Source organism: Platalea leucorodia (genome assembly GCF_965183815.1).
Source record: "Platalea leucorodia genome assembly, chromosome: 5".
Classification (NCBI taxonomy): domain Eukaryota; kingdom Metazoa; phylum Chordata; class Aves; order Pelecaniformes; family Threskiornithidae; genus Platalea; species Platalea leucorodia.
This window is the reverse complement of record NC_138827.1, coordinates 100,849,990-100,868,916: the sequence shown is the minus strand read 5'-3', so window position 1 is coordinate 100,868,916 and position 18,927 is coordinate 100,849,990. Positions and strand designations below refer to the sequence as shown.

The window sequence follows — 18,927 nt, the reverse complement described above, 5'->3', positions numbered from 1 at the left end:
GCTGACTGCCATTCAGTCCTGGGAAGTGATCCTGCCTTTTCCACAGACTAAAAAAACCCCAGTATTCCGAAGGGAGACTTCATAGTAAGGCCTGGGGTGGTGCTAGTATTTACAGCGGGTTTGAAGGATGGAAGTGGCCTTTAAAAAAAAAAAAAAATCCTCTTGTTCATAGCAGCGTGGAAGGAATGTGCTGCTAGAAGAGACCTCTTTGGACGAGACACCAGATCGGCGCCCCAGACTGGCTGGGCCCATGGAAATCTTGAGGCACTCTTTGGAGAAGAGGAATTGCTTCCTCTGTGCAAGCCACATTGTACCTGATGGAAACATCGTGCATCCTTAGGTCACTCTGCCATTGGAAAGGGAGGCAGAGTTATTCTCGTCTCTTCCTCAATTGCTGTGTAATGCTGCCCCGTGTTACTAGCTTAGCACTTCTTTCCACCTCAAAACCGTCAGTACAACATTTCCTATATATGTCAAGCCTATACTGTGAAAAGAAGGAAGATGAAAAATATTCTAATTGGAAAACCATACTGACTCCTCTCACTTGGGCACTCACTGTTTGCAGGTCACCCACTGCCTGATTTAACTCCTTACCGTAAAGTTGAGTGTCTGCCGGAGCGGGAAACGCTGTTGCCAACGGGCGAGGGTAAATTACTGCCTCTGTGCAGGTCCTCAATAGATCGGCTCCAAGGTTTGGACTTGTCCATCGAGTTTTCCACATTGTTTTCCAAACTTTCAAAGTCAAACCTGAAAGGAAACAGAAATGCCAGCGCCGGCTTAGACAGAAAAGACGCACGGAGCATTCTCATTCCTGTTTGACATCTGCAGATTTTAGTAGGTCCCAAAAGATTACAGAAAGAAAGCAAGCAAGCAATGCAGGCTAACTTCCCTTCGGCTGCAATTCAGCGCGAGCTTCAAAGGCGTAGTGCAGCAAATCTGGACCTTGACAAAGGCAGCAGCTAACCACACCAGCATACAGTTTCAGAAGGATCAGCTACGGTATTATTCTACCTCAACGTAAAATAAATACAACACTGGGTGCTTTGCTGATGATCAGCCCTGCCTTGAAGGAAAGAGGGAGAATGCTTAAAGCTGTCTCCATTGTATTTCAATAAATCAATAGCTTGTGCGAGTACTAATTCACTTTCCTCCATCAATATGTGACCGAGCATTTACACTGGCTTGCTGGCCCTCGCGAATCTCCCCGCATATGTAATGCATTACCATAATCATTACAGATTTTCTTTGATTTCTGACTCGTTGCCCACTGTACTGCTATTTCAAGCAAAAATTGCTTGTTCCCCTTACAGCTTTTGAGGTTATTACTCATGTTTACCACGTTAGAGAGAGGAAAAACCCAGCAAGCTAACTTGCATACATTTGTATAATTTTAGGAAGAAAGTCTTCATACAAACACTTCTTTTTGCTGTGCACAGTTTTTTCCAGTGTTAGCAACATTTTAAAACATATCATTTTCCTTCATTAATTTTATTGCAACCCCACCAAAAATCTCTTTTCTGTGCAATGGCACATATACATCTGATGGCATCTTTTCTAAAAATGAAACATCAACTCTACTCAGCTCGAGTTCCTAACTACAACAGTATCTTTAACCTACCGCTTCTTTTCATACAATTTTATACAAAAACCTATTGCTACAATATCCTGAAGTGAAAGCCTGTGGATATACAAAACAAGATCCTCAGCTGAGTATCTATTTCAAATTGTGTGATATAATGACTACGGAAAGCTGATTTTTTTTTCCCCCAATTGTTTTAATAAAGGACATTTAATGATTTATTACCTAAATGACTAAATCTGACTCCCAGCTAAGCAGATGTCAGAACTGCAAAAGCTCGTTTCGCAGTCTTCCTGACTTGCAAAACCACCTTGAAATTCCCACTCTCGTCTTGCAGCGCAGCTGCTGCACGCAATGCCGGCAGCTTTGCTTGCCACGAGCCTTCTGAGAAGCCGTTTTGTCTGTGGATGTTGCTTTGAACATGGTAGGCAGTATCATAATTCCTTGGGGTCAGACGCTAATTGCAAACCTATTTCATGCTTCCACACATTTACTGAATGTTTTTGCGCTGTACCCCGAAGAGGGTCAGAGGCCAAAGCTAAAAAATACGTCAGTACAGTCTTAGAGAGAAATAATCTCAAGGCTTAAACTTAGGCTTTTTTTTTTTTTTTCTCTGCAACATGTTAAGATTCAATGTTTTTGGATTAAAGTTACCATTTTCTCTGCTTTAAGGTACACAGGTAGCATTATTCCAAGCTGCTGGCAGGAGAGCTCTGCTAGAGAAACCGAGCATCTGCCCCGGCGCTCCCCTCTCCTGCTCTGCAGAGATGGCCCGAGCCTTGCTTTGCCTCGCAAGCCCCAGAGTACCAGGCACGTCTTACTTACGTGACTGCATACTGTGCAAGCACGTCTTACTTACGTGACTGCATACTGTGCAAGCATGTCTTTCTTACGTGACTGCATACTGTGCAAGCATGTCTTTCTTACGTGACTGCATACCGTGCAAGCATGTCTTACTTACGTGACTGCATACTGTGCAAAGGACAAGTACTCCACCAGAACATCCAGGCCTTTGTTTTCTTCGTTCAGGAACTCCCTGACCCATCTGTTAGAAAAATGATTAGACATCAGAGCGTTTCACAGGCTTTGTGCCGTTACTGGAATTCTTGTCAGATAAACTAGAGACCGATCCATTGCAGGAAAGGCAGCACTGCTGAGCAAAACTTCGCTTTCTCTTTTTAAAAATGCCCTTTATTATTTACAGAGGACTTGAAAACAGTCCTTTAGGGGACTTTACAAATGTACTGAAATGAGATTTTTTGCAGTACTATGACGGGACCTGGCTTATTTTTTTCCACATCCTGATCTCCAGCAGTATTTCAAAAGCATATGGACAGCACACCAGCAAAAGAGTAATAGCACCAAGGGGGAGATCTGGCACCCTGGTCAGCACCCTGATCTGACACCCTGGATTGAACAGTAATTTTGTCTTCTCTTTTTAAAAGATGTTAACCTATTGCTGTGAAGTTTGGTCCCTGAGAATTACACAAAATAATCTTCAATTCAGAAAAGCCTCTTATCTTCCAAAGCTTTCAAAAACTCAAAAATGCCAAGTAAAGTTTGAAAATCCATACATCTGGGGCAAACCCAGGCGAGCAAGGCACCTCAGCACAGCCCCAGTTCAGCTCTCCTCCGAACCCCAACTGGGGCAGCCGAAACTCCACCAGGAGCGGGTCAGGTGCCACTGGAACGAGTGGGAGCCAGGGAGGGAACCGGGGCTCCGGCCTCGCTCTGCCCGCGGGGCCTCGCAGCTGGGGATCCCCTGCTCTCAGCAGTGGGAATTCATGGCTTCTGAGTTATTCTAGTCCTCAGGCTTTAAATCTTTTGCTGTTTACCTGCTAAAATAAACAACCCGGCATTTTTATAAAGCGTATTTTGAAACACATCTTTCAGCCAAGTGAACCAAATAAATAAACATTGGTCTTGTCAGCCTCCCTTATTTATCTGGTGCACCACCACCACGGCTCCTTCTGCGCACCCATGAGACGTCATTAATCTGCAGAGTGTCATGCTTCGGATGCCCTAAGTCTTTGATGGGGAATCTTTTGTGCCGGAAAACAAGGGAAAACATAGCAGGAGCCAGAGCAGGGGTGTGGGAGAAGTTTGGTGGAAACATTTGCGACGGCGCAGCTCGCGGGAGGGTCCCCCGCTGCCATGCACGCCGTCCGCCCGCGCCATGCTGGGGAGCCGGCTCCCACAGAGAGAGAACAGTTTAAAATGCCCTCATTGCCACGAAATAAGAGCAGCATCCTGTAAAACCGATGTAATTGAACTGGACACGGTGTGGGATTGTGAAACAAAAGGCTGAAGAAACCTCCCTGGCTGGTGCACCAGTGCTGAGCCGGCTTCTGGTCCCCAGCCCCAAAGCAGAGAGGCGAGACTGGTAGAAACACGGATGGCAATGGCACGTTCGATAAAGAACCAAAGTCTCTGCACTTCTTTTACTTCTGCTATTGGAGAAGAATTTTGTGCTTTGTAGAAGTAAAATACTGGGAATATTACTCAGAGCCAGGCTTCATGAACTGCATCATGTTAAAGCTATAAAACAGCATGGGGGTTTTATATATATATGTATTTATAGCTGCAATACTATTACTATTCTAGACACACTCGTGCTCACTGCCGCTCTGACTGACTCAGGGTGAGCAGAAGTTGACTGCAATCTTTTCGCAGCCTTCACAGAGATGTGGATGAACCCTATCATGAAAGGATTAAAGCTGAATTATTCTCCTGAGATGCCCAGCTATCCCTTAACTGAGCCCTTCAGGCTTCAACGATCAATCAAGTGGTATCGCTGTTTGACAGGCAAAGAAATATTTTCTCAAAGGCATCCATCAGTAGATGTAAAAAAAAAAAAAAAGTCTTAGAGCAGAGGTCGTAAAAAATTCTTACCCGATGTGATTTGTTCTTAAAGAAATTTCCAGTTCGCGGAGTACTTGAGTAGACTCTTGGACTCGTCTTCTGAATTTCTGTAATTGAGTCAGCAGGCAAAAGTAACAATTAGACTCATGTGATGCTATTAAAAATACCAACATCTCACGCAGCGCAGACTGAATAAATAAAACATTAAGGTAAACTGAGAACCCCTCTAAATCCTGAGGAATGCAACAACAATAGTCCAGCAGTCAACAAAAACATATGCAGAAAAATAACTTCTGTTCCCAGGCACATTTTTGAGTTTCTAGGATTAAGAAAATTAAAAGCCTGTAGATAAATAAACATTTCCTTACAATACAAGCTTTGTTTTAGTATCAAACTCTCCATTGAGAACTACAGTGTTTGGGCTTCATTCTTAGCCTGGTGCTTTCATCTTGCTTTTGCGACTTTACACCCACACCAAAAAACCTGCCGTGGTTTCTATATAATTACCAAACCCGTGGGTGCGAGCCAATAATGAAACACATATGTGCTGCCATCTGCGTGCTTTAATAATTCGTGCACGCTAAATTGTAGCTGCAAAATTAGATGCTGGGAAAAGGCCATAAAATGTCAGAAGTAAAACGCTGGGCAGCAACGCAGCAGAAAGGAGATGAGGTTCTGTGTCATCTCCGTATGGGAGCAGAAAGGGCGACCTGGGAAAACCTCACTGGGACGCAGCGAGAGCCCCACTTCACTCCACAGCTCAAAGCAGGCACCGGTCGCGGTGCAAGACCTCTAAGTACATACGGACTCGTCTCGAGTCGAGGCCAGCAGCTCCTCTCCATCCTCTGCAAAACCAGCTCGCAGCAGGGCTACCGTCGGTGTGCGGCCAGAGCGAGCCAGCGATGCCTCCTCCTCTCCCAGCTGGAGGAAGACTGCCGTCTTCTCTCCTGCCTGGGGCTCCTTGCCCATGGAAATCTACTAAAACAGCTGGATAAAATACTCTGGAGCAGCTGTTTTGGTACATTTTCATATGTGAACAAGCTAAATGAGAGCAGAAGTGGATGGACAATGACAATCATCTTGGAATTGCAGTACTTAACAACCAGCTTGGCCATCAGTTATCACACACACAGACTTGAGGTGTTTGGAAAGGGCTTATAAATGCTTAGGACACAAGGGATGCTGCTGCAAGTGGGACTCTGCTCTGCATACTAGGGAAAAAAGGGGTTGTTCTCGGTGCACCACAATAAACCCACAATAAATTCAAGGGGACGACTTGGCAGTCAGTAATTCTCATGAGTTCATTTATTGAGGTGAAGACGATGAAAGGACAGGATTTACCTTGCCTTGCTGACCTAGGTGAAAATTATCAGCTGCCTTTTTCGCTAGGGTTTTACCCCCAGCTAGTCAGCACCACTGGCTTACCTGACGTAGGACTAAATCCCAGTTCAGAAAGCCACTGGCAGGCTGGAATAGACGTCTCGTTGTAAAGTCCTAGTAGGCACGAGGCACTATTAATTTTTACTTTGAAACAGCTAGTTGAGATCAGACATACAAGTTCTCTGGACCTCAGTTAATTAGCTCAGAGTACAACAACACAGTGCCTTCTCTCCCGAGAGAGTTTACGCAATAGAACTACAAGCAATATAAAACCTTAGCTCTCTAAAAGTAAAGGTAAAATCTTGATGTAGCAAGAGGCAAGCAGCAGGCAGAGGTGGGAGGGCACGGCAGAAACAGGCAGCACGTTCCCACGTGGGACCGTCATCCCCCAGCGAGGCCGGGCTGCTCTCTGCAACCACGGCGCAGAGCAACGAACCGGCTCTCTGCTTTACTGGGCTCTAGGAGCCCCCAAACTGCAATTTCTTTAAAAATGTGTAATTTCAACACTTTCACTTTCCTGTTTCAAAATCCAGCTCAGACGAAAAGCAATTGTTTTCCCGGGAAGAGCCATTACGACCGCAATCACAAGCCAAAACGCAACATTTTGCGTTTGGAGCCACTTTCTCTTGGCCACGCTGGGGACGATCAGCAAAAACGCTGACGCCGCCTCAATTACAGCAATAATCCTGGTCATACCAGCTCTCCCCGCAATATCGCGCGTCCGTCCAGAAGCCCATTTGTAAATCTTTCCGCTGGCAGCCCAGGCTGAGGAAAGGCTGCTGGTGACACAGAATAACGCAACAAAAGAGAGGAACTCAATGGAGTTATTTTTAGGCTCCTTCGGTTTTGTCATTTGCCATGGGACTCTTACAGTGGTATTAGGATAAGAAAGGCTTCAATGTGTGCCCATGGAGTAAGCACAGAGCAAAGCCAAACACTAAACGAATTTCAAAAACCCTTCAGGAGAAAAACAAAGACCCCTGTTCACCATTTTTTTTTTTAAAAAAACTATAATCAGCTACAGGCAAATTTAAACGTTTCCTACTAAATGGTTTCCTACTCCTTGTTAGAGCCTCCAACAAGAGAAGCACTGTCAGGAGACATTACTGCAGCCTTGAAGAGAGGAGCTAGCGACGGGGTGCTGGAAGCACAGGGCGCCCAGTGTTCGCCCCTCGCCTCTCGCAGGGACGGAGGTGCACCTCCGCGGCGGCCGGAGCCGGCCCCGGCCTGGAAGCCCTGTGTCAGGATACGTATTTTACTGCAGGGCACCAACCTCAGCTAATTGTATGGCAACACAAAGCAGCGATTGTTGGGGACAAGGCAGAGCCAGTCAATGGCAGGATCTGCTATGCTCTTGCTGCCTTTTTTTGGTTGTTGTTTTTTTTTGAAGGCTATTAAAACTATCAACACAGGATACGAGCTGATATCCAAAGTGGTTAAATACCAAAGGTTCAGCAATGGTCCTCTAAATGGGATGTAGGTTTACTGCTGTGCTAAAATCCTGCAGGCAATTACTAAGCCCATCACAGCGATGCAGAAATATCAGAACCAGCCACGAATACATCCCGGTACAGAAGCCACGTTCAGGGATGCACGACGTTCACATGAAAGGCCAAGGGGCATGCCTGAGTCTTTCACGAGTGATTATCACACTATTTTGGACAAAATAATACGCAGAAGGATGGACGAGGCTCTGCCATGTAAATACAGCCCAGGTTACGTCTTAGCTTCACAACCCTGAAACCTCGGAGGAGACTGCGAGCGGGAGGTGAGCTGTGCCAGCTGTGCTGAACTTCTGTCACGCAAACGCCCGGAGAAGAGGACTGAAAACTTCAACATCCCCTTCGCACGGGTGAGAACAGTGCCATCCGACAGAGGTTTTATTCACCACCAGCACTGCCCACACGAAAAGTCAGACCTAGAGTACAGCTCAGTGATAATTTGTCAGACTATTTATTGAAGCTAAAGTTATTAAAACTAGCTGTTTCACGTGTCAGATGGTCCTTTTCTTTGCAACATCTGTTCTCCTTTCTGAGCTGCAAAAACTGCAGCGTCTTTCCAATTTCTCTTTGCTTCTCTCTGCAGCTTGTTCCGTCTCCGAGACTCTTCTCGGAGACTTTTACGGGGCCTTTTACACAAAGGCAGGAAGGAACCCGGACCCCGGGACCATCCTCGCCGAGGATGGAGGGACGGGCCAGAGGAAACAGGACGCTCCTCACCTTCCTGGTTACAGCCGGGTCCAGATAGCCCTTCAACTTCTGGATGTACGTATGGGGAGGATTCTTCACTTGGAATCTTTCCTGCAAAGGACACGAGAATAAACATCAGCCATTTTATAACATTTTCTGTATTTACTTATTATATATATAAAATGCATCCACACACATATATATTTAAACAGTATATATTTACAATATAGTTTTATATGTACAAACCTTATATTCCTAAGTATATAATCCATGCATAAACAACATGCATGCAAATAAAATATATTTACATGTATCTTGATATTCTGAAATTTGGTATTTATATAGGATGCACAAAAAAATACCTTACATATTCAACAACAATTTTGAATTTTAGTTACGCATACAAACACACACATCTGAAATGACAGGGTTTCTGCTAGCCAGGAGTACTGAGAAAAGAGAGAAGCGTGAGGAGAGCGGATGCCTGTCCGTGTTTGACTGAAAGCCACCACCACAAAACCTGAGACGCCTTTTTCATCATTTGGAACAAGCCTATAAACACGCTGCACGGGCTGTTCATGGGAGAAGTCACACCATTTCATTCTTCAGCCTCCAGAAAAATGAATGCAAGAGTAGCATGTTAGCAATAAACAAGTACTATTCTAACTCCACGACAGGCAATTGGATTTGTCTGTGCAAGCGGCCCAGCAGGTCCCGGCCCAACCCTGACGGCAGGTTCCCGTTTACAGGGAGGGCAGAGCGCCACACGGGACAGGCAAAGCCTCCCCTGCCACCGGCACAAAGCAGTCACACAGTATTTGGGCCACGGTCCCACAGTATTTGGGCCACGGTCCCACAGTATTTGGGCCACGGCAAGTTCAGCTCGTCCTGGTGGAGCCCCATATGCGAACGATGACCAGCGCTCAGTCTTTATTTCCATTACAAAGTGCATACAAGCCCGGCCAGCTCTCCCGGCGATAACGATGCAGACTTCGTTACCAGCCCTGCCCGGCCACCGCACATTTATTCTACACAAATACACTCAATCACAGCAGCATCCCGCTTCCAAGCCAACACAACGCTCGAGCACCACCGTGTTCATCGTGCCTTGGGGTCAGCTCCCCACGCTCCTTCTGCCAGCACCGCTTGCATGGGGAGCACGTCGGTGGTTGAGCCCGTCCCAGCCACCCACGGCTCCCAGCGACTCGGAGGGTTTCCTTCAGCACCTGTGTCACTCGAGGGCAGAGCTGAGGCATCTCCAGCACGGTGGGAAGCAAGCCAGCAAATGCTACCAAGACCACCGTTACACCACCACGGGCAAATTATGGACCAGAAGCCCATCCCTGTCCCGCTGGGAAAGCCTGGGAATCACCATGTGCCTCTCCTCCTCACTACGGCTGGAGTCTTACCAACCTCAGGACATGGAGAAAGGCAGCTTGTCCGCGATGGGGCTTTACCCATGTAAACCAGCTCATTACCCACGCCTGCTTTCCTGCTTTCTGCCGCACACCGGCATCGCGCCTGATCTCCCCTCCCCATCTCACCTGCCGCTAGTCCAGTGCCGAGGGATTCCCACCTGCTTTTGAGACTCGCTTCTCACCGAAGGTTTCCCAAAACCTCACCTTACAGGGGGACACTTGATCTGCAAGCCAGAATCAACCACATTCAGAATCGAGTTAGAGATTTTAAAGACAAACGTAAGGTCTGTAAGGTTTGTATTCGGAGAGCTGCTTGATTTTTGCTTGCTTTTTTACCAGCTGCACGGCCAACTTGAAATTTATCCTACAAAAGCTGCTGTGAAACACGAGTTGTTCTGCGAGGAGTATGCTATGTCCAAACCTGTTAAGAGCATTACCAAAAGTTCTGATACTATTTGTATCTTGGAAGAATTTTAAACTATTCTGCCCTTTCCCTTGAGGAAAGATCTCATAACAATTTCCTCCTGAAATTTCGCATTTTATAACTGATATTTGAAACCTTCCTTTATTAGGTCAGGATGCAATTTTGACTACATTATCTGAAAGTTATTTCATAATGAATAGTACGCTGCTGCCCAGTTACCAAAACGTACTGTCTGAACACCAAAAGTTGTTCCTGTTATTATCTTGCTGCTTGCTGTAAAAAAAGTAATTCATCATGGTCAGAAGGAAAAAATGAACCAAAAAGTCTGCCCTGTGGCCCATCAGCCCCGGGCGAGAGCTCTGCAAGACAGAGAGCAGACATTTCTTTCCTCTTTTACAACTGAATTTTTTTTCCATGCACCTTCACATGTACGGGCCCAAACACAGTCCTGGAATCGGCATTTCCTTTTTTATCTAAAAAACAGTACAGAAAATGCAAAGTTCTCTGTTGCCAGCTCCTCTCTGGCCAAAGTGACACCAAGGGTGTCTGTCTGTCCTGCTCCACCCTTCCCCAGCACCATGCCCACCGCCATGGCTTCCCCTTGGCTCTATAGGCACGGATGCTTGCAGCATCAGCATCATCTCAGCTGATGAGTCAGACGGCCCCTTTCACACCCTTGTAGTTAAATTTGCTGCTAACTGGAACTGCTACGGGTGTGTGGGGAAAGACAGACGCACGAGACAGATGCATGGAGTTACAGATGGGTCTGGAAACGGCGTGCCAAGGCGCCATCGCACAGCTCCACCAGCGCAAGCAGAAATCATCTGCCACGTCCCGAGAGGTGTGCCGTGGTCAGCCCTAGCATCCAGCTCTCCGGAAAATGGGAGACAGGGACTTTAATGGAAATAGAAAAATAAAAAAATAAATTTAAAAAAGGCAAATAAAATAAACCAGTTAAAAGAACAAGATGACAATATTTGAAGTATCTTAATTGCTAGCTTAATTCATGCACTTTTTACAGGACACTGTTAGGCCAGTTTCTCAGTCAGACTTAGCATGGACTGTGGCTTTACAGTGGGCATAAATATAAGTTATGTAGAAGCAATTTCCATCCATTAACCCATTTTAAAACTTCTTCACACTGGCAGACACACAAAAAAAACAGTTTTCTGTGAATGAGAATCTGGCCTATTGTAGACTGGTAAAGAGTTATAGAGGTATCTGGACCCCGGAGATCACCACCATTCCTCATTTTCCCCCTCAACAGTTTTACATTAGCTCCAGAAACATTACAGCATTTGAATAACCATGTCATTCTCTACAAAAAAACCCACGAAGGTAGAAGTGTTTTCACCGTGCCACTTAATAACCACGTCCAAATATTATTCTTTGCATCCGCCCGCGATGGAGCACCAAGCCGAAGGTCCGCTCCTGAAGAGCGGTGGGTGACACGAGAGCACCAGCCAGCAGCAGGCACGGCAGTCCCAGACTAACAAAGCCCCCCGTTAGCTCTCGTATTTATTCCTCTCCTTTCTGGGGGGGTTCTCTCGTGCCGATGTAGCTCTGCTGTGCTTAGCCTAATCCTCCAGAGAAGCTATTTTACTCTTATGGATTTATTTCTCTTACTAACTAATCAGCCATCATCTGCTAAAGTGACAGGAGCTTTTCCTAACTGCCAGTTTTAATAACTGGAGTCTTCAAAATGAAATGAAGAGACTCAACAAGCACATTTAGTACTCTGTGATGCAAATACTATATGTTTTTGTTTGTTTTCTTAAAACCTAGCTGTAATTATGTATTTATGTAATAATCTCTACAGCGACTTCATTAAAAAGGTGCTGCTCATTACTGTATAGTGGAAGTATTTGGGTTGAAGGATTTTAAACACATTATCCATGAACAGCAGACACCAGCAACGTTCTTCGCTAACTAGTGACCAAGAATCATTTGTGGTAAACATCTACTAGTCCTGGAAACATTTTTATAGCCCCTTAAAGTGTTTTTTCTGCTTTGGAAAGCCATGAGGGATTAGCCTTTAAAATTGCCCTTTCCTGGCTATGATTGCTGTCTCGGTTTATCCAGCTTTGACTGTTTTATATTAGAGGCTGATACGTCGCAAGCTGCAAGGACCAGGGCTCGGCGCTGTGCAGCGACGGCAGCCCCAGGGCCACCCCGAACGCCTGCCTGCAGCCATCGTCCTCCCAAAAAACTGATGCTCTGCCAGAGCTCACACGGGGCGGGAAGGCACAGTGCTCGTCGGATCGGCGGGACCGCAGTCGGATATTTCACTTGCCCCGAACGCTGTAGGTGACTGTGCAGGCTGGCCAGCCCGGGGTCCTCTCCAGGTCCTCGGGACCTTCTTGAGAGCATTTACGTCCCTGTAGAGACAAACACGCTTCCCGGCTAACGCTGCGGCGCTGCTGTTCACACGTACTCCGCTTGCCTTAGATACCGCAAATAACGAGTTAAAAGTCGTCGCTTTTACCCGTCTGCTCCTCCTCCTCCCCACTTCTGGCAATTTGCAATCGCTCACTGGCCACATCTGCTTTCAAAATAAGAATTTATACGGCAAGGGGTTTAACACTATTTGAACGAGGAGGCTGGGGATTTTTACCACACACATATATAAAGTTTAAAATCCCTATTTGAGTCTCCAGACTGCGCTGAGCAGAAAGCGTAAGCCAGTGGGTGACATCACGACGGGGACGTGGTGGCTTCCCCTCCCGGTCGCCCCAAGACTGGGCCATTCAGACACAACGAAGTTAATAAATCCCAATGAAACCCATTTTATCTCCACTACGTGACTCATATAAGCACCAACACTATCTACAGCCCTGAAAGGAGAAAAGCACAGACCAGCAATAACTCGACCCTGCCTTTGTCAGCCACCTAGAAAGCAAACTAACTTAATTTCCCAAGGATAAAAGGCCCTTTCTTACTTGAAAAATTGCTGCGGAGCGGTGCTGCAAGCCAGAGCGACAGACAAGCGCGGAGACGGGCATGCAAGGAGCCAGCGGCAGTGGCACCAGACCAGAGAGCAGCGAGACGACCGTGGTCCCCAGCACCTCCCTTTAGGGTAATAAATGGTGAGAATTCAGGGAAAAAGCTTGGAAGAGGGAGCACAACACCGTTCCTGTGCTTCTTTTACCCCCAGCCTCCAGAATTAGCACTTTCTTTTCTGATGGATACAAAAAAAAAAGGGGGCTGAGGGGGCCTTACTTCAGCAGCAAAGAGAAACTGCCGGATTTCTGCATTTCCTCTGCCATGTGATCCTACAAAGAACTCGACACATCTCTTGTTCACCCAAATCTGGAAAATGTATTAATTCCGTAACCAGGAAATTGTGGCTTTTCCAGAGATCTTTTGCTTCCAAAAACATTCAGGACATTTTCTGCATTACTGACATATGTTGCTGTGTTGTTATTATTATTATTATTATTACTATTACCCTCACTAACTTGTTGCATTCTTAGGATTTATATACGTTAGGTAAACACACGGTGCGTCTGACTGGGTATCCAGCCTCGTCAGAAACTCCAGTAACTGCTAGGAGTGCATAAAGCACGTGGATGGTGAACGCTGGTGAAAGGAGGTGGACAAGTGGGGCTGGAGACCAGCGTCTTCTCGCTCCCGAGGCACAAACACGTCGTAAGCGTGGTGCACGTTTCCACCGCCCGTCCCTCATCCCGCACAGACGCGGAGGGCAGCTCAGTCCTGGCCCCAGCAATCCAGCCAGCCCGCCGGCAGGACAGTATGTCACTTTATACGTCTTATTATGGAATGAAACGACAGCAGCCGTTCATCTCTGCACTAATGAGGGGGCAGAGGGATCCATTTCCAACCACTATGAATTTTCTGCAAAACCAGCGCTTCTGCAAGGGACCCGGCCAAGAAGCGGGAGAGCCGTGGATCCCTCGTGCGGGAACCTCCGACTGCTTCACCGCTCGCCGCCCGATCTTCAGCGAGCCGCCCCTCACAGGGCCAGCCCGTCGGATAAATGAAGCGTCTCTACCGTCCAGCTGCTCCTGAGTTCCCTAAAACACTGGATTTTCTAGCCTGTGTTTTACCCACAACAGGGGAGATTCAATGACAGAGAAAACATTTTTTCATGCGAAGCTTCTCAGAGCTGTAAAAGGCTCCTGCAGAGATACGGAAAACGCTTGGTTGAATGTTGCCAAAAAAATCCCAATCTCTGCTGCGAAAGGGTTAATGGCACCATATGGTAACACACAGCGCGAGGGGCCGCTTTTCAACCACCGTCCCTTCATCGCATTTCGGAGAAGAGGTTTGGGGCTCACCCGAGGTATTTGTGTCAAACAGCGAACAGCACGGCATCCCCCGAGCCCCCATCCTCGCGCAGTCCCACCGCCTGCCCCTTCTCCGTCAGCCACCCGCCCCAGACCCGCGGGCAGCAGGCGGGAGGGCTGCCCGCACCGCCCCGCTGCCCGCACCGCCCCGCTGCCCGCACCGCCCCGCTGCCCGCAGCCTGGACGCGGCCCGGCCTGCCTTCAAAGTCACTCCCAGCCCGAATCCAAAGGACACCGAGACATTCGTCAGCACTCCCCGGTGCTCTGCACTTTGAAATGGCAGGCACGGATGCGCGGTTACACTCGCAACCAGCTCATAGTGCACAATCTCACAAAAAAACCCTAAAAATAAAAATAATATCAAGAACCTGCCTCTCCGCAGGCCTGGTTTATGGAGGGGAAGGCTGGGAAGGCTGCACGCCATCTTCCCTTTGCAGAGCTCGATGAACAGTGGCAGAGGAGGAAGGGGTGCAGAAACAAGCCGGGCTTAAAGGGCGTGCAGGTGCGTAGCGCACGCTAGTGTGCACCAACCTTTTTTGCAATATAAGAGAGCTTAGGATTAACATTTTTGCCTTATTTAGAGAAGGATCTAACCACTACAGTCAACGCTTGTTGAACCTAAGTGTAAACGAACACAAGTCTGAGGGTCCCTCTGTGGTTTCAGATGTTATCCTCCTCCAGGCGATCTTGAACGCTGCCGATTTTTGATAGCCTAATCTCCCAGCGCCAGATTTCTGTGCTCGGGCTCCCCCTCCACCACGATGCTCCGCCAGGCAGCGAGCCCAGGTCGCCCTCCTCTTCGGCAGAGCCGGGGTGTCACCCAGAGAGCTGGAGGACTCGGGGACTGGTGCGGCACAACCTACTCACCGGGGGCCGCGTTTCCAACAGGCTCCATACCATAGTCGCAAATAAACCCTAAAGTGGAAGATGGCACCCCGCCAATGGACCTTCTTTGAGGTGTAATTCCCCCTGACGCCGGCACGGAGGGGCCCGAGCCCCCCGGCAGCAAAGCTGAGGGGCGGCACAGGACCCCCACCCGGGAGGCTGCTGGAGAAACCCACCGCCACCCCGGGGAGCTCCACGCTGGCCACCAGCCTCCGAGACAGCCGGCACCTGCCTTCGTCAGGAGTTTCATTAGGAAAGGGAGAGAGCTCTACAAATATCTCAGGGAGGATATTTTGGATGCAAATAGCATGACTTTCATCTTAGGTCTCTTAATTCGTTATTCCCCACGGAGACCTCCAGTGTCCCAAAGGTGAGGACACGGTGATGCCCCTTCCACAATTTGCCATTAGAGGGCAACGAAGAACTTTGGAAGATGTCCCCAACCCCTTGCCTCAACATCTGTGCCCCCTCATGGCACGCAGCTCGATAAAGAGGCCTAGAGTGCACCAAAAGGGTGGCTCGCCATGCCAGGGAATTGCATCCTCTTCCCTGCCTGGATCCTTCCCAACGCTCACCTCCTGGCCGACCCACCGCTTGGCCCTCTCCAGGATGGGCAACAGGAATACCGGCTTTGCTCTTTTTCTCCTTGTATGCTAAGCCAGAGAGGTAGGGAGCAAGCTTTCAGGACGGCAGCAGCAATGCTGAGATGGCTTGCAAGGGTTATAGACAAAGGAACAGAAAATAGCACGCGGGATGAGTCCCCCACAACCAGCCCAGCAACCCTTACCACGATTCACTAGAATGGGCACAATCCTATTCATGGCAGATTGCTATTATTATTATTATTGTTGTTGTTGTTGTTGTTGTTGTTGATACCACCACTACTATCACTATCATCATCATCGTTATCATCACCATCGTGAGACTGGTAGCTCCCCACTTTTGTTAATCTCACTTCTGCAAAAGTGAGAGTTCCTTCTGAGAGCCGAACTCCCTCCCCTAATATTCTCAAAATATTTCACAGACAAATGACCAGGATCTCCCTTACAGACTATTAAGAAAATATTTAAGAGCAACCTCTGGACCCTTTTTCCTTTCAGATATAAGTTGAAAACTAGCAAAGGAGGGTACGGGTTAATCTCCTCAAGCCGTGACATTAATTTACATCCTCAGTCCTTCACTAAGCAAAAATGGATGAAAATCATGTAACGGGTGATACCAATAGAAAATAGCTGTCAAAATTTGCATCCACACTAAAAACATACATTCTGTACAAAATCTATTCCTAGAAGTACTTTTAGCCACGCACCGTAATTATGTGGACAGATATAAATATTTCACACCCCATATGCTGTATTGTGGTGCTTTTACAGACACCTGCTTCACGCTGCTCTAATTACAGCGGCTGGCAAGCACCCATGAGGGATGCCGGGGCGCTGCGACAGATCACAGACACGCAGCCCCGTACTGCCCAAGCGTCTCCCCTCGGATGGCCGGACCCTGGCACGCCGTCACCCCCCGTCCCCTTTGGGATCCTCGCAGCGTTGGGCTCCGCAGTGCTGCTTACAACAGTCCTGCGCTGCCTCTCTGCCTACCCTCTCCAAGCGATGGGAAGCAGACTCATCCCACCCCGGGGGTGGACTCGGTGTTGTGCAAGGAGCTATTAAGATACGTGATTACTCCAGATTGCAAATTTCCTTCGCTGCGTTTCCATCTGCTCATCCCTATCTTGCTGTAGAGTGGAGTGAATCAGCAGCAGCTGCATGTTGCAAAGGGTGGATCCCGCTCCGAGGTGGGAGTTTGCACGTCGAGGCTGTGATCTAACTGCTTCTGCCTGCCCCGCTGCCAGCTCAGTGCAAAGACAGCACGCAGACTCCAGCACAAAGCACACGCTTCCCTGTGCGGGCTCGGAGCGTGCACGCTCTAAGCAAACATCCATGAAACAAATCACTTACACCAGATTAAGCAATTTGTTCAGTGCCTCACTAAACCGAAACTTTAAATAGCTCAATGCTTTAGGTTTTCTGCACAGAAAACTCATGGAAAAAAGCAAGCAATTCTTTATTCAGCTTTACTTTAAGGTAGTTAGATTTTATCAGGGGCTCTGCCACTGTAACAGCTAAATAGGAAATGTCCCACAAATCTATTTATTAAAATGTTCCTGACCTCACAGCATGACTGTACCTTCTGCCAAACTCTCATCCTGGTACCGCTGTGTTTACATTTCATGGAAACATCCTACTTTCTCAGTCCTGGATCAATTATTTTCATTAGCAATTACTTTTGAAGTTTATGGCAGAGCCTGATTTTGCTGTTGGGTCACAAATGCACATCCTACCTTCTGCATGCTTCGCTTTCTCTAAATAATACAGTTTCTGTTCATTTGTCAGGGCAGAGCCAACCTGTTAATTGTTCGACATTGCTGCCAAGTCTGCACGCCACGGCAGAGCTCATACACAAAAGATGCCTCAGCATATGGTGCTGCTTAATCCGAGGTCGTCGTTCAGCCTCTGGAGGCGAAGAGGAGCTCAGGCCGCATCACCATCGCACCTCCCTGAAGGCGACGGCTACCGTCAACCGCGACAACGGCTCGTGATGGGGAAAGCCAAACACCCACTGGATCGAGACCATTCGTTCGTGCTACACAGGTCAAGACAGACCAAACTCAAAGCGCTGGCCGAGAGGCGACTGAAGGCCAGTCTCTTCGAGTCTGTGCCCGGCAAAATAAGCAGCATTCACCGCCCAGAGGAAACAGGCACGGGGTGATGGGAACATCAGAGGGGAGAGAAATACTGCTCTGTGGCAAAAAAGGGAATTATTGGTATGAGTTCTTACCAATAAAGGTGCATAAGGCCAAAGAAATGAGTGTTTGAATCCATTCAAACACGTGTCCTCTGCAAGGTCCCTTTCTAAGCCCAGCGACATCGCTGACGAAACCCAGTTTGTGCTCTCAAGGGGATGCCTGCCAAAAGCCCTCCCGGCCGCCCTTACCTGGTCACAGATGAGCTCCCACTTCTTCTCGTTGTCGTACTGCCGCAGCAGCCGGGCTTTGTCAGGCGGCAAGTTCATCGCATTCTGCGGAGAAAGAGAAAGCAAACGTGAGGGACCGCAGAGGGCTCGGGGCTCAGGAGGAGTCAGACATGAGCAAACCAAGGCAACATGGCTGTGGTTGCTTTAATTGTTTTATGTGAATTCCTGTTGACAGGGTTATTCAGAAACATTCCCTCTAAATGTCGTCTTTGGCCCCAAAAGCACCAGTGAATCACAAGGCACCAGTGCTGGGCCACGCTGGGACGCAGGAGGCGGCGAGGGACTGGAGCCCAGGACCAGCCACGTCCGTCGGGAGGAGAGGACGGGGCTTCCCCGTGCTGCCAGGGCCCGGCAGCCACCTCCCAGCCCAGGGGGGTCCCCATGCACCACATCCCCGCCACCGCCCCGCTGGGGCACCCTCACAAGGGAAACGCGCACTCCAGCTGCGGGCTGGGGACTGCAGAAGGCCACTTCTCTCCAAACAAGATCTTGAACTGCCATTTCATTTCAACAGCGGGACACTATTCAGGTTTTTAAATGTCACCGCATGCAACCTCATCTGGCTAATACAGATCCCGGAGGTAGGACTGCTGCTGCCCAGTGACGTCGTGCCGCTCGCACATGCAAAGATAACGATCCCGAGACCGCGAATGACAACCTGCAGTCCCGAGTCAGAAGGCAGGGAGAGGCAGCAATTAGAAGATGCCTATCGGTTGCTGGCTCCTTTGATGTCAGTCGAGATATCTTTCCATGGGGCAGGGCGGCACAGGCTGGCTACTCGCTCCCAAGGCAGCTTTCCTAAGAGCCGTGTCTCTAAATGTGCAGCATAACTGTCGTGCTTTCGCTCCCGGAG

The 18,927-nt window shown here is 48.3% G+C and overlaps 1 protein-coding gene across 1 annotated transcript in view; it reads right to left on the bottom strand.

Annotated features, from left to right (window-relative positions):
- Positions 1-18,113, bottom strand: part of FMNL2 (formin like 2) — a gene marked incomplete at its 5' end in the record, with an annotated part of 71,533 nt that extends 53,420 nt beyond the window's left edge. Inside the window, 5 exons of the mRNA XM_082311736.1 lie at positions 595-747; positions 2,541-2,624; positions 4,472-4,548; positions 8,041-8,121; positions 18,036-18,113. Of these exons, the coding sequence (XP_082167862.1) occupies positions 595-747; positions 2,541-2,624; positions 4,472-4,548; positions 8,041-8,121; positions 18,036-18,113 (473 nt within the window). The remainder of the gene's footprint in view (positions 1-594; positions 748-2,540; positions 2,625-4,471; positions 4,549-8,040; positions 8,122-18,035) is intronic.
- Between the last annotated feature and the right edge of the window lie 814 nt (positions 18,114-18,927).